At 43.5% G+C, this 15,810-nt stretch overlaps 1 protein-coding gene across 1 annotated transcript in view; it reads right to left on the reverse strand.

Annotated features, from left to right (window-relative positions):
• The window catches only part of VEGFD (vascular endothelial growth factor D), a 49,763-nt gene that overhangs the window by 17,748 nt on the left and 16,205 nt on the right, over window positions 1-15,810 (reverse strand). The window contains exons 3-4 of the mRNA XM_066599194.1: window positions 7,504-7,694; window positions 781-926 (exon numbers count right to left, since the gene is read on the reverse strand). Coding sequence (XP_066455291.1) covers window positions 781-926; window positions 7,504-7,694 — 337 coding nt within the window. The remainder of the gene's footprint in view (window positions 1-780; window positions 927-7,503; window positions 7,695-15,810) is intronic.

Here is a 15,810-nt window from a genome sequence, read left to right on the forward strand (position 1 = left end):
GTCCTCTCGGGTTCAGCCGCTTGTCTGTTTGCACAGAAGATTTTAGCCAGACACTGCGAGTTGCAATCATTAAGCACCCATTGGTGGTAACTGTGGGTGGTAATGCCTTCCATGACATATTCTCAGTACACATGTGACACTGTTGGTCGAGGAATGTTAAATGCCCTCACAACGTCGGAAATTAAATGGAGACGGGCTGAACTAGATGGACATTGTCTTCTTACAGCCTAACATACTATGTTGCTATGTTATGTAATGGGCAATTTCTTGCAACGAATCACCCCAAAATTGGACATGCAGTGATTTTTCAATCTCACAGCATCGCTGTAAGCGAAAAATCACTCATGTTAATAAACACATTGCAATTCATATGGAAATTCCATCCATATCACTATTGAACAGAAGTCGTGTGTGAAACTTGCCCGTGTGAATGCACCCTTATGAATATATCTTGGTGGATGCATCGGCAATCAGCAGTAGAGGTCAATGAATGATCAGAAGACTGTAGAATGTATATGTTGATGGGGGTACACAACATAGAAACGTATCAGCAGCAAGGACAATGCCTAAATATCCAAGTCCTCATCTAGGAGAAGAATGTTATTGAAGTGGAAAGTATAATGGCATCAGCTCTAAAAATAAATGTTCCATAAAAGCATAATGAATGCCAGACACTGAGTCAGTCAACCCTTAAAATGGGTCCGATAACACGTTTCCTACATATTATAAGTATTAATAGTCAGGAACAGACAAGTAACGGAAGAAATCCCAAATAATTACCCATGTTCTGGATATCGCACTGATCTACGAATGATGGTCGGTGGATGACGAGAGCCGGTGGATGAACACTTGCAGCTTGTGTGATTGGCAACCTTGATCGTTATGGGTTCTGGTGCTTGAGTCAAAGGCAGAGAGATCTGAAAAACCTAAGGGAAGAATATAATGATTACGTATCCGGGGTGAGAAGGAGAAGGAAAATATCCTAATTACTTGGTTCCATTTGATGGAAACTCAACAGTTCCCATTGACTGTTGCTGAAGGCACTGTTGAAGTCCATTACCTGCCTGTAATTTTCGCCATTTCTGACCTTGTGATTTCCTGGAAAACCGTAAATGTTTAGTGGAGATGTGAACTGGGCCTAACCATGGGCGTAACTATAGAGGGTGCAGGGGATGCGGTTGCACCCGGGCCCAGGAGCCTTAGGGGGCCATAAGGCCTCTCTTCTCTATATAGGGAGCCCAGTACTATGAATAAAGCATTATAGTTGGGGGCCCTGTTACAGGTTTTGCATTGGGGCCCAGAAGCTTCAAGTTATGTCTCTGTGCAGCATGGTTTAGGTATGGGTACGGGTACAGATACAGATAGAGGGGGGGCCCCAGCTCACGTTTTGCATCAGGGCCCCTGAGCCTTTAGTTACGCCCCTGGGCCTAACAGCTGGCTCGATTGCCATAAAAAACACTGCAAAAACCATACATAAAATAATCCTTAAACTTCCAGCACAGCAGCATATATGGAACCATGTGCTGCCCTAAGTTAATCCACGACAACGCATGGCCTATGAAGCTATACACAGGAAGCTTTATTCACACGGACCCATGGTCCACGTGTAAAAACTCATGCCATGTGAGAAAAAGGACATGCCAATGCATATCAGTCAGCAGCATCTGTGTATTTCGAGCAGCACACGGATGGGTGTCCATGCGAGTAGCGTCCAATCACTCTAGTGCACCCTGCATTACAACTAGTATGCACCTAGCCATATGGTGGCCTTTTTCTTGCAGTCCTGCAGCCAGATGTGATCTGCGGGTCAATAGGGAAATATGAAACCTACTATAAAAAGTACATTTTTGTGGCGTTCTGTTCCATTTATGCATTTTTCGGGTCAGTGGTGTTTTTTTCCATTGCAGTAGGATTTCGCCTTAAAGAATGTATGAATAAACGTATGATGACTCTAACAGCATGTATCAGTTAGGAAAAATCGCCGGCTTTTATTTATACGCTATTTTTTAACGATAAAAAGGGGCATTCAATGCATGTGAAGGAAGCCCAAAGAGATTTTCCCAAAACAGCGCCAGTTTTGTACATACGCCAAAACTAGCAGAGCATGCACAAACATTAGTGGGGCTTAATGTCATCCAATTGCCGTTGTATTGTATTTTTTTTGGAAAGATGCTTATTAGGGATGAGCGAGTATACTCGCTAAGGCACTACTCGCTCGAGTAATGTGCTTTAGCCGAGTATCTCCCTGCTCGTCCCTGAAGATTCGGGAGCCGCCGCAGCTGACAGATGAGTTGCGGCAGGGAGCAGGGAAGAGCAGGCGGGAGAGAGGGAGAGAGAGATCTCCCCTCCGTTCCTCCCCGCTCTCCCCCGCAGCTCCCCGCTTCGCGGCGGCTCCCGAATCTTCAGGGACGAGCAGGGAGATACTCATCTAAAGCACATTACTCGAGCGAGTAGTGCTTTAGCGAGTATACTCGCTCATCCCTAATGCTTATACAATTAATCCAGTCGGCTTGCTATTAACCTGCTTAATAAAAAGAACAAAAGTGATTGTGCAACTATTTTGAAATCAATGTTACACACAGCGTGCTGACTGAACACTATAAGGGTAGGTTTATGTTGCATATAGGGTACACACCGCATGCTGACTGAACACTATAAGGGTAGGTTTATGTTACATATAGGGTACACACTGCATGCTGACTGAACACTATAAGGGTAGGTTTATGTTACATATAGGGTACACACTGCATGCTGACTGAACACTATAAGGGTAGGTTTATGTTACACATAGGGTACACACCATGTGCTGACTGAACACTATAAGGGTAGGTTTATGTTACATATAGGGTACACACCGCGTGCTGACTGAACACTATAAGGGTAGGTTTATGTTACATATAGGGTACACACCGCGTGCTGACTGAACACTATAAGGGTTGGTTTATGTAACATATAGGATACACACTGCGTGCTAACTGAACATTATAAGGGTAGGTATCTGTAACATATAGGGTACACACTGCATGCTGACTGAACACTATAAGGGTAGGTATATGTAACATATAGGGTACACACCGCATCCTGACTGAACACTATATGGGTAGGTTTATGTAACATATTGGGTACACACCGCGTGCTGACTGAACACTATAAGGGTAGGTTTATGTTACATATAGGGTACACACCGCATCCTGACTGAACACTATAAGGGTTGGTTTATGTAACATATAGGATACACACTGCGTGCTAACTGAACATCATAAGGGTAGGTATCTGTAACATATAGGGTACACACTGCGTGCTGACTGAACACTATAAGGGTAGGTTTATGTTACACATAGGGTACACACCATGTGCTGACTGAACACTATAAGGGTAGGTTTATGTTACATATAGGGTACACACCGCGTGCTGACTGAACACTATAAGGGTAGGTTTATATTACATATAGGGTACACACCGCGTGCTGACTGAACACTATAAGGGTTGGTTTATGTAACATATAGGATACACACTGCGTGCTAACTGAACATTATAAGGGTAGGTATATGTAACATATAGGGTACACACTGCGTGCTGACTGAACACTATAAGGGTAGGTATATGTAACATATAGGGTACACACCGCATCCTGACTGAACACTATAAGGGTAGGTTTATGTAACATATTGGGTACACACAGCATGCTGACTGAACACTATAAGGGTAGGTTTATGTAACATATAGGGTACACACTGCATGCTGACTGAATACTATAAGGGTAGGTTTATGTAACATATAGGGTACACACTGCGTGCTGACTGAACACTATAAGGGTACGTTTATGTAACATATAGGGTACACACTGCGTGCTAACTAAACATTATAAGGATAGGTATATGTAACATATAGGGTACACACTGCGTGCTGACTGAACACTATAAGGGTACAAACAATCACAGAAAATGGCTGTTACTTACTGACTGAGGAGTGCATATAGATGCTATAAGGGTAGGTTTATGTTACATATAGGGTATAGTTATAGATAATGAACTGTGATTTTACAGCTCATTGGTTAGACTAAATAAAAGAATCAAAATCATAAAACAAAAATACATGTTTGGTATTGCTACATCTGTAAAAGTCCGATCTATAAATGTAACTCATTATTTACCCCGCACAGTGAACGTCATCCAAAAAAAAGCCAGAAATGCCCTTTTTTGGACATTCTGTCTCCAAGAATAAAATGCAATACAAAATGATCCAAAAGTTGCATGTATTCCAAAATGGTACCAATGCAGACTACACGACATCCCGCAAGCAATGAGCCCTCGCACAACTATGTGGACGGAAAAATAAAAAGTTATTGCGGTCAGAAGATGGCGGCAAAAAATAATAAAAAAAAATATTAAATGTCTTTGAAAAAACATAAAAATAGTACAGCAAAAAAATCTACATAAGTTTGGTATCGCAGTAATCGTACCGACCCATAGAATAAACTTATCAGGTCATTTTTGTTGCAGTTTGTACGACGTAGAAACAAGATGCACCGAAAGATGGCGTAATTTAGTTTTTTTTATTACATTTTACCCCACTTAGAACTTTTTAAAAGTTTTTCAGTACATTATATGGTTCATTAAATGGCAACATTGAGAAATACAACTCGTCCCGCAAAAAACAAGTCACTAAGGGGTTAAATAACTTGACCATGAGACGTGCCGCTATTAGTCAGTTTTACCAGTGGAATCAGCAGGTTTTAATTTTACAGAAACATATTAATTACTTTCTGTTACGAAAATGTTTTAAACATTTGTTCAAAAAATTGGTCAAACAAGAGAAAATGAATGATAATCCTTCGGTCTAAACGTGAGCCAACGACTGAACAATGAATGAGAATTGTTCACTTTTCGCTCCTTTCATGCAGGCATAAAAACCATCATTGGTTCATTCGCTTATCGTTTGGTTTAAACCGCAATCGTTCAGTCCCTCTCATTCACTTATACAGAGAGCATGAAAGTCTGACCGAGCCAACGATGCAACTACCCGTCTAAACAGGCTGCACGAGCGAATGAGTTAGCGGTGACGTCACCCTCTCGTTCAAACAAGAATCGGCTCGTCTACAAGGACCTTAACTCATGCAGTGGTCACTTCCAACCCAACTGGATCTCTTCTGCAGGAACCTCTAAACTAACCAATAGCTGTGAACGCTTGGACAGACATAAGTCACGATGACTCTAGAAATAATCAGCTTTTTATTTAAAGAACCATTTATCAATGAATTAGTTGTCTGATTACCTCCATGTAACATAACAGATGCTCCACACCAAGTCCTTCATGCCTGAGTCATCCACAGCAATGAAGACTCAATGACCAGGGATGAAATAAAGCATTGTGAGGATGGCGCAGGGCAGGGAGCGCCACCACCATGAGCCCAGCGGACGTATGACTAGTAGATCACTGTGTTCTTCGACAGTTCATACTAGCCAAATGCCTCTGTAATCGACATCATTTGTCATGACTACTTCCGGGATCCTGCTGAAGGCGGGATATCAGAATGCACCGCTCACTCTATTTAGTTGATGTAGAGCTACTTTAGTGATTAAATTACAGAATTGCTTAATTACTCATTTCAAGCCATTTTTTATGGAGGGACTTGGTCACATCACTGTCCCAAGACATTGAGGCTAGGGCTCCACATAGAGGCAGGTCGTTTGTGGCTTTTTTTCCCCATATGAAAATAATAAGTTGAGGCAGAAATTACGGTAATGCTACAATTGTCCAACTTGCAGGTGACGTCTTATTGCCATGGAGACAACCTGAGAACCTCTTGAAGGAATATTCCAGAGACTGGACATTTTCTCATGTTTTCACCCACCCAATGGATAGGTGAACACTAATAGATAGATAGGTAGGAGTTCGACCACCGGGACCCCCACCGGACCAAAGAACGACAGTCCAGTTTCCCCATTCCTCCTCACTGTGGGCGCACAGTAAGGAGGAGATTGAATGGATCTGCAGTCGCGCATGTAGAGTGAGGCTCCATTCATTTTCAATGGGACAGCTGGAGATAGCTGAGTACTAAGCACTCAGCTAGTTCCATCAGCTCCATTGAAATGAATGTAGTAGCGGCCGCACATACATGGCCAACGCTCAATTCAATCTGATGTTACTGTGGTGGGAGAAGCCACCTGGAGGTGAGGGGGAATGGGAAAATGGGACCCCCGTTTTCGAGATCAATGAGGGTCCCAACAGTTGGACCCCCACCAATCAGATTTCACCTATCCAGTGGATGGCTGCAAACTTGAAAAAATGTCCTGCCTCCAAAATGCCTAATAATAGTGAGAGTATTTCCAGAAGTTTGAACTGAAGCTATTTGTGAGTCAAGGGCTACGTTTCAGGTTTCCAGAATATATTGAGTTGAACAGCAGTGTTATGGCCTATGAATCAGACTTTAGTCTGTCCTAAGGATATTTAGGCTAGGTCTACATGGCGACAGGAAGCGCTTGAAAGTCATGTGACAAAAAAAGTCTAAAACTTCTGTTGTACAACAGTTTCAGAGCTGCAATTTGGCTGTTAAAAACAGTCACTTGCAATTTCCATGGATGTCAATGGTGGGAAATATGCAAATTCGGGATATGGAACAATACCCCTGCAGTGCCACCTATTGGAAGGCAGTATTCCTGCAAATCAATGGTAGACTCTTCATACAAGTCTAGTAACAATGACTGGGAATAGTATTCCTGAATAGTGGGAAAGTCACATGCAACTTGTGACCTGCAAACAAAATCAAACCAAGTAGCATTTTTTGCAACTCGGTGTCACAGTCGTGTCAGGTTGTAGATCGCAACATGACACCATTGACAATTGTGTGACATCACAGTCTGATACTGTGATCTCTGTATCTCTATTGTAGCCCTAGCCTTAAGGCCCATTTACACACAACGATTATTGCTCAAAATCCGTTAAAAGTATGGCATATGAGCGACAATCGTTGTATATAAACGCTACCATCGTGCAATTTTCGTCTTAAAAACCATTGTTCAGACTGCATGCTGTGTTCTCCATGGGAGCAGGAGATAACATTGTATTCTCTCTGCAGCCCATATGAGAAAACAGACTGCAGGCTGTTGTCTCCACGGGAGCTAGAGATAACATCGTTTTCTCTAAGCTGCCCATGCAAGAACAATGGAGCTAATTGCAGAGCTCAGACAACATGCTGTGCTCTACAAGCAGCTCCAGGAGGCTCATTTGCATGCAAATGAGGCTGATAAAGTACTAATGGGAATTAGTGCCCAATAGTATTTTATGCAAAACGATTGCTAAAACTTTCAATCTTTCAATTGTTTGAAAGAGTATCTTTGCGTGTAAATGGGCCTTAAGTCTTTGTCACCATGTTTCAGCTACAGGTTTAGAGCACAAAGGGTGATCTTACAAAGAGAACTGCAGACAATATGCATAAAGACTCAAAGGTAACGTCACATCTCAATGTCAGGTTGGCGGCAGCCTTAATAAACTGTTACTTACCGATTTCAAGACATAAGACGTGGTGGTATTCAAGCAGGTGACACCTTCCTCATTACAGCAACCTCCGCATCTGTACACCGACACACAGGGCGGTTTGAAGAACGTGCTGGTAGTTGTGCCAAGATCCTTACCAACATCCACGCAGGTTTCTCTGGGCACACACTGGGTCTTCTGCCACTCCTCATCAATGACTGCATGCAGATGAAAAATATTACCCATAATGCAAGGGTGTTTAATAATACAGCGATTCACAACATTTACACTCTTTGTAAAAAACAATCCAGCCCCTAGAAGAAGGTGTCATTTTGATGCAAAACTCGGCATGCAGTTCCATCTCAGGCAAATATACATATGATTATGGTTGTGGCGTGATTAGATGAACGGTCTTGTCACCTGAGTCCCTAAAAGTGGTTCCACCCTTGGCCTATAAAAAGACATTAAAGGCTACTCGTGTGTAGTGGACCTCTTTTTCTGTTTGCGTGGAGCTTGTTAACCATGAAACACCTCTACGACGCAAAGAAGAGATTTCGCAGTGTTTGAGAGGGGGGAGCATAGTCTCACTTATTCTAATGGGTCAATGTGCTGCCTGTGAGCAGTCACTTGCAAACATGCACAGAACAAGGACAGGCTTCATATTGCAGGCAAAGTTACTATTCATTTCAATGGGAACTTAGCCTGCAATACCCAGCCTGGCCACTGCAGTGAGAACGGAGCTGTCTGCTTCCTGCAGAAATCAGCTCAGTACACAAGTGCATTCGTCCGGAGAACAGCTGATTGGTGGGGGTATCCGATGACGGAACCCTGCCGATCTTCTATTGATGACCTATCTTGAGGCCATCAATAGTTTACAAGCAGAAAACCCTTTAATATTTTATTCACAGTAAGTGTGAAGTGCATTATAAATACTAATCATACACCTAGCAAGTCTTCCCCAGTCTAGTCATTGATGCGATAAAAGTGAACCCTTTGGAATTCCCTAGATTTCTGCATTGATTACTTCTTGGAGAAGTCATTAAAACAGAGGTTCACTTACTTTTTCTCCCTGCACTGTGGATGATGGGGCGTGGATTGGACCAGAACTCCACCAACACAGTGGAACAACCAGCGCCCTCTAAGAGGAACAGCTGGACTATATAGGGGGTGGGCAAAAATATGGAAACACTGTACAAATTGCATGAGATTTTAATCATTAACACTGAGCAATGTCATGTCAATGCAAAGCAATACCTCTACATTGTTCTAAACTGTTCATGTTGTTTGAGCGTTACAAATAAGCTTAAATAAACTGTGTACCCCTGGTTTGCAAACAAAGCTACAAGGACCTGTGTCTTTTATTTCTTGATCTACAACTGGAATCCATTAAGAAAGAGGTACTGGCGTCACGTGACAAACCACCGTTGATAATTGCTACATACAGAAAAGACCGTGGCAGCAGGCAATGATGCAGTTAAAACTTCTTTATTCCTCCAAACACCATACATTGGTTGATAATTGCTACAGTTAGCAAACCCCTTGCTACTGCACGTGACCGCGCCAGGCCCTTTGCTGCCATTATTGGGAGGGATCGCAAAGCACCCGTGACATCCATCTTGTTTACCCATGGTCTCCACCCCATTGGTTTGCCTCTGCTCAGTCCGTTGCAGAAATACAATTTATAATCCCATGTAACTTAAGGCATGCATTTTGTACGACGTTTCCATACTTTTGTCCACCTCCTGTATATACTATAACAGTGGCTGATTGACTGGCTGGGGACGACAACTACCTGATGACCAATCAAACTACATACCATCAGATGGATGTGGCGCCAAATGACACTATAACACGGGCCAGGCTGGCGTGGCGGCTGTTGCGCTGTAACATTGATGTGGCTGGCGCGCCGTGACATTGTGTTTGTCTGTAATTGTGACTTCGATAACTATCTGACCACATTTTATTGGAAATAAATGCTGAAATCCAGGGAATTCCAAAGGGTTCACTTACTTTTTCTTGCAGCTATAGGGGTTCTTTGGCTTACATATTTTAAACGAGGAACACTGGGGAAAATCAGATTTACAGGGTACTTTGCAAGTTCAGTTGTAACTAAATTTAGGCCAAGCATGATGTAAAGACCTGGCAGTGTTCGCCGTTCTATATAATCCGTTTGGAATCATTACACAGAAATAGAAGATCAGTCTCTCAGACCATATTCTCTCCATTAATATTTATCGATGCTTCATATGTAAACCAAAGCGTATGAGCCGAAGCCTGGGATTACAGCAGTAATGTATATTGGGGTCACTTTTTATGTTATTTGCTGCCTGAGCCAAAAAAAAGTCGTAATGCAAAATATACATCAATGTAACGTCATAGAACATATGGACACAACCGGCGGGGGGACTTCTACATGGAGGGAAAACGTTCCATGTGAGAGACGTATGGCTCTGATTCAGGGAACAGGATCTAGTAATGACTAGAGTTGAGCGAACGTACTCTGGCGAGCTTGATGCTCGTTCGAGTATTAGCGTACTCGATGGTGCTCGTTACTCGAACGAGCATCAAATCGCGTTCGACCCCGCCACAGCTTTTGGCTCCTCCCCGCAGTGACATGCCTGTTGTGGCCCCTCCCCACCGCGATGCAGCGCGCGTCATTTGAAAATTTTTAGTCTGGCGGGAAGGGGGAGGGGGAGAGGGAGAGGGAGGGAGAGGGAGAGAGAAAAAAACACAAACCAAGAAAAAAAACGAAAAAAAAGCACGGGACCCGGCGTTCCACATACAAAAATGCTCGAGTCTTCCATTGTAGTCAATGGGGTTCGTTACTCGAGTAGAGCTCTCGAATTTTACGAAAAGCTGGACTCGAATAACGCGGACCTGAGCATTTAGGTGCTCACTGATCTCTAGTAATGACATATCACTAGTACTGGATGTCTCACTGCCACTTCCACTATGTAGACTGTGAATATAAGTAAGGCCGTCTGCACACGTCGGCGTCCGTCCCGCGAATGCACAGCAAATACCGCCCGTTACTTCCTACGGAGATCCGCTGCTTCCTACACACGAGCGGAGGGAAAATCACAGCCTGCCCCATTTTCACGCGGGCTTTGCATGGATGGCTTCCATCGAAGTCAATGGAAGCCGTCCAACCCGCGGCCCGTCCGCAATAAACATTGCGGATAGGTTGCGGATTCTGCGTCATCACCTAGCAACGGGGCGGAGAAAAAAATTTGTACTGCGCATGTCCGATGGCGAGCCGCCGGGTCCATCTGAAGTACAGAAGAGACGGCGACAGAGCAGGTACGCACGGACGCCACTGCTGCCAGAGCCAGATTCCGCATGTGAAATCCATCTCTGCCACATGCAGGCGACCTAATATGTATGCAGTTGTAGCAAATTTAACTTGACAGTTAAAGGGGTATTCTGAGCTTTTACTATAGGGTAGTTGAACCTGCAATCCTATCATGACTGCAGTGTATTCTTTCTATTCTTTCTATTGACCAGCCATGGCAGACCAGATGGCCATTACCTGGTGTCCAGTTGCCATTGCAACCCATCGGCACTCTGCAATTCGGTGGTGGAGGGCTGATGACGTCACAGAGGTAGTTCCCTCCCTCTGTTAACGTTACTATTGCTGACCTATCCTGAAGATAGGTCATCAATAGTTGATCAGTTGGGGTCCACTGGTTGGCATCCCCGCTGATCCTCGGTCCCGCTGTCATTGTAGCAGGGCCAAATGTTGTCATTGGTGGTCAGGACTGGAAGTATAATAGATGGCTTCACTCCCACACCATCTGTAGCAGGAACTGTCCATACAAGTTAACTTGCAAGCTGCTAGCGTTAGGTTAGATTGCACAACATCTGTATAATCATGGAGGAGGCAGAAGCTGTTCAAAAATTACTCCTACTGCAATGCTAATGTATATACTATTTGACAGCACCAGAGCATTGTGATGACTGCCAGTAGCGGTTACCAATCGGCATCTCTTAGGTCGGTTTCACGTCTGCGCTTTTTCTTCCGTCCAAAAACCAGGCTAATACGTATGCAGGCCTCTTCCAGGCAACGCTGGGACAGCGGTTACCTGTATAGGGGTGTAGTGGACTAGAGAAGTTGTCACTCGTGACGCCACCGTTCCTTCACACCGTTAGTTCTCCAGCTGATTGGATCCAATTACAGTCAATGGGGTCTGTCCAGCACTGTTCGGCTCCATCCGTTCGGCCGTGGAGATTCCCCTTTCCTGCTCCCCGAACAGAGCAGGAAACCAGAAACAGTGGTGCAGATGTTAAATCACCTTTACCCACAGTAATTATGAAACCTCTGGATAAAATATTAAAAGACTTCACACAAGGTAACAACTTGGGAAAAATGATTCTTTCTTGACAGCATAAAAGCAAATAATGCCTCAAAATGCAATGTGTATAAGTTGAAATTGTAAAACACATGGCAACCTGACTCCGTAAGACATGGTAATTAGTGGTGAGCGAGTATACTCACTAAGGGCAATTGCTCGAGCGAGCATTGCCCTTAGCGAGTACCTGCCCGCTCGAGACAAAAGGTTCGGGTGCCGGCGGCGGGCAGGGAGCTGCGGGGGAGAGCAGGGCGGAACGGAGGGGAGATCTCTCTCTCTCTCTCTCCCTCTCCCCCCCCCGCTCCCCTCTGCTGACTGCCGCTACTCACCGCTCCCCCGCACTGGCATCTGAACCTTTTGTCTCGAGCGGGCAGGTACTCGCTAAGGGCAATGCTCGCTCGAGCAATTGCCCTTAGCGAGTATACTCGCTCATCTCTAATGATAATTAACGAAGCACTAAAAACAGAGGGATAACAACAAGTCATTAACAACGCGAGCAGATATTTGGAAGGGGTGCTCTACATTTCACTGGTTGCGTTACTCAAACATGGAAGTCATCCCAGCGAAAAAGGCCATTTAAAGTTAAAGCAAACAAAACAGATGCAAAATAAATGACTGGAAAAAAAGTCAGAAAGAGCCAAGATCAACATACGAAGACCAAGGAGAAGCGTAATGAGCGCCCCCACTGATAAAGGCTACAGTTTTATGACGTGTTGTACGATAAGCCTCACTAGAGCCAGACTCTGATAATTCTCCTTGCTGCGGGATCATCTCTTTGTGCCAGTATATAATATACAGTGCAGTCCTCCGCTTCGTGTTATTTGATCATTAATCTCTTATTGATGACGTTTAAAGGCAAAGACAAGGGGAATTCACTAGAGTTAAGTTTTAAACCCACAATGACTTACAAATGTAGCTAGCCATTTAAAGGGGTATTCCCATGATAGGAAGTGCTAGCATCACATCTCAGCAATATGCTATCTCTTAATGATTGGTGATGCTTAAACATCTACGACCTATAATGGTCATCAGAGCAAAGAGGCAGAACTGATTTTGCTTTCTCTCTGCACAGTAGCACTTACAGTTGCATTCAAAATGATTCAGCCCATATTGCAAATTACGTTTTTTTTCCAAATTTAAAAACTTTCAGTTGTATGCAAAAAGACAAAAAGTGGTTTGTCCAAATTCAGCCCAAAATGCCACATTTACGAACTGCTGCAGTCTCAGAATTGTTCAACTCCATGAACTGAATCCCTTATAAAAGCAACGCATTTTTTAAACCATGTTTTGCCTCAAGTGCACCTGATGCAAAGGCTTCATTAGTTATATCAGGTGTGCTTGAAGTAAAACACAGCAGGTCTGGCTAGGGCTTTGTTGACTGGGATGTTTGATTGCATGTTATAAATATGGCTAAATAAAGAGAGTGTTCCTAAGAATTAAGAGAAGAGATCGTTGCCTTGTACAAACAAGGAAAAGGATACAAAAAGATAGCAAAGGCATTGAATGTTCTTGGAGATACGGTTGGAAGCAAAGTTTATAAGTTCAATGTTCAAAGAACACTGGCTACACTACCTGGATGTGTCAGAAAGAGGAAGCTATCACTATCTGACACCAGATTCCCAAGGAGGCACATGGTCAAAAACCTTTAAGTGACTGCAGAAGACCTGCAAGAAGATCTACTGGCAGCAACCATAAGACTCATACTACATTCTGAAGGTCTTAATGCCTGAACTCCAAGCTGTACATCTCTACTGACCCAAGTGCCCAAGAAAACGTGGCTCCAATATGCTCAAAACCATATAAATAAGCCACAGACGTTTTGGGATTCTGTTCTGTGGAGCAATGATACAAAATTAGAAATTTTCAGGTCTGTGGGTCAGAAGTATGTATCAAGGAGAAAGAATAAAGCATACGCTGAAAAGAACCCCCTGCCTACAGCGAAGCAGGACAGTGGCTCTGGGGTTGCTTTGCTTCCTCTGGCAGTGTGAAGAACAAGATTAATTCAATAAGGAAATCCTAGGAGAAAATGTCATGTTTTCTATGAGGAAGCCTAATTTTGGACGTCATTGGACCTTCCAACAGTAGAATGATCCCAAGCAAACCTCAAATTCCGCCAAAGCTTGGTTTCAAAAGAAGTCCTGGAACTTTTTTGTGGGCTGTGAAGAAGGCGGTTGTAGCAGGTAAACCCAAGAATATTAGTTATTGCCCCTGAGGACTGGGGTAAGATTCCTTAGTAACGCTGTCAGAAGCTGCTGTCTGGTCATGCATCACGTGTGTCAAAGGTCATAAGAGCAAAAAGTGCTCTAAGTACTAAAGATGCTTGTCATGAAGGGGTTGAATGATTTTAAGACTGAAGTACTCATAAAAAAGTGGCACTTTGTGGTAAATTTCGAGATACCACTTGTTGTATTAATTGTCTTGAGATATTTATATACGCATGCAGAAACTGAACAGCTATCCCTCGGTCGTTCAGTCTCTACATACATTTACATAGGATGACTATCGTTCAAACTCCCGTGGGAGCGCAGGAATGTGAACAACTCTGTAGATAATCATCCCGTGTAAATGGGCCTTAACAGAGTCCCAGACACTGGATGTTTGAACAAACAGGCAGAAGAAGAAGTATCAATTTACTTGAAGTTCATTGGAAGACTACAAATTTGTTTCATGTTTACATGAACTGATACAGAGAAGTAATGGGTATAAGGGACCAGACTATTCTATATTTATGTCATATTGGGGCAGATTTACTAATCTGATTAGATCGGGCAAACTTAAAAAGTACATTTACACAGGGCGGTTATCACCCAAATTATCACTAGAAACAGCGAATGTGGGTGACAATAATCCTGTGTATATGCGGCCGCCGACAGGGCACTGAGCGAGATACCAATCTTCCGTCGGAGTTGCTTGGTCTTTAGCAGAATTAAAAACCAAGTGACTGTCAGGCAGTGTAAACAGGAGTCGCTCAATCTTTGAGTGACTCCCGTCTACTGTGAATGGAGATAGGCTGCCAGAACAATCCGGATCCGCTATGCCTCCGTTCACTTCAACAACTATCACTCCTGTGCCAGCACACAGAACTACCACCCAACACGCGATAGTTGGGTGGTAGTTCGTGGGCTGGCTATTGTAGAGGGCAGTCCTGTGTAGAGGTACTTTTAGACACATTTGTCTAGCTCCATGCCCCCTGTTAGTTGGTTTAGTTTATGTTAGATTTTATGGCAAAATTTTGGTGCAATTTTCAGAGCACAATGGCGCATTTAGGTCATACCCCATCTTCGTAAAGCCACACCCTCTGTCTGTGAAGGCACACCTCTCTGTCAAGAAGGGTGAAAAAATTGTCCGAAAATTGTCTAAATGTGGTGCAAAACTTGTAAGGCAGTTTTCTGGGGTAATTTATACTGGAAAACTGGCGTATTCTCAATAGCAAATCTGCCACATTGAGTTTAATCTCTCATTCTACCTTATGCGGGGGTGCTTTATTTATAACACATTATGCCTCTCTACATACTATTACGGTATATCTGTAGCTAGAGTCATTCCCGCAGTAGTGTAGATCATACGCGTGATTCTCACGCTGTACACAGACAATTCGTGGTTGCTGTCCAAGACATGGTCTGAGCTGGACTCTTGTACATTTGGTAGATGGCATGTTTGTCAACCATTACAGAACACCTCTTATCAGTCTAACGACATTCTCCCAGTCGGGTCGTAACATTTCCTTTTGATGTACAAATATAATTTGGACAAAATAACGTACAGTCACAGCAGAAAGTCTCTCTATGGGAATTCACTTAAAGGGGTTGTCCCATGAATGAATACATCATGTAGCAGGCTTTTTGTTCCCTGTAACCCTTAGTTCCAGATGTCTTATGTCACAAATAGAGATGAGCGAACATACTCGTTTAGGGCGATTTCGCAATTGAGCACCACTTTTTTCGAGTAACTGACTACTCGGGCAAAAAGATTCGGGGGGCGCCGG

Source organism: Eleutherodactylus coqui, chromosome 4, assembly GCF_035609145.1.
Source record: "Eleutherodactylus coqui strain aEleCoq1 chromosome 4, aEleCoq1.hap1, whole genome shotgun sequence".
Taxonomy (NCBI): Eukaryota; Metazoa; Chordata; class Amphibia; order Anura; family Eleutherodactylidae; genus Eleutherodactylus; species Eleutherodactylus coqui.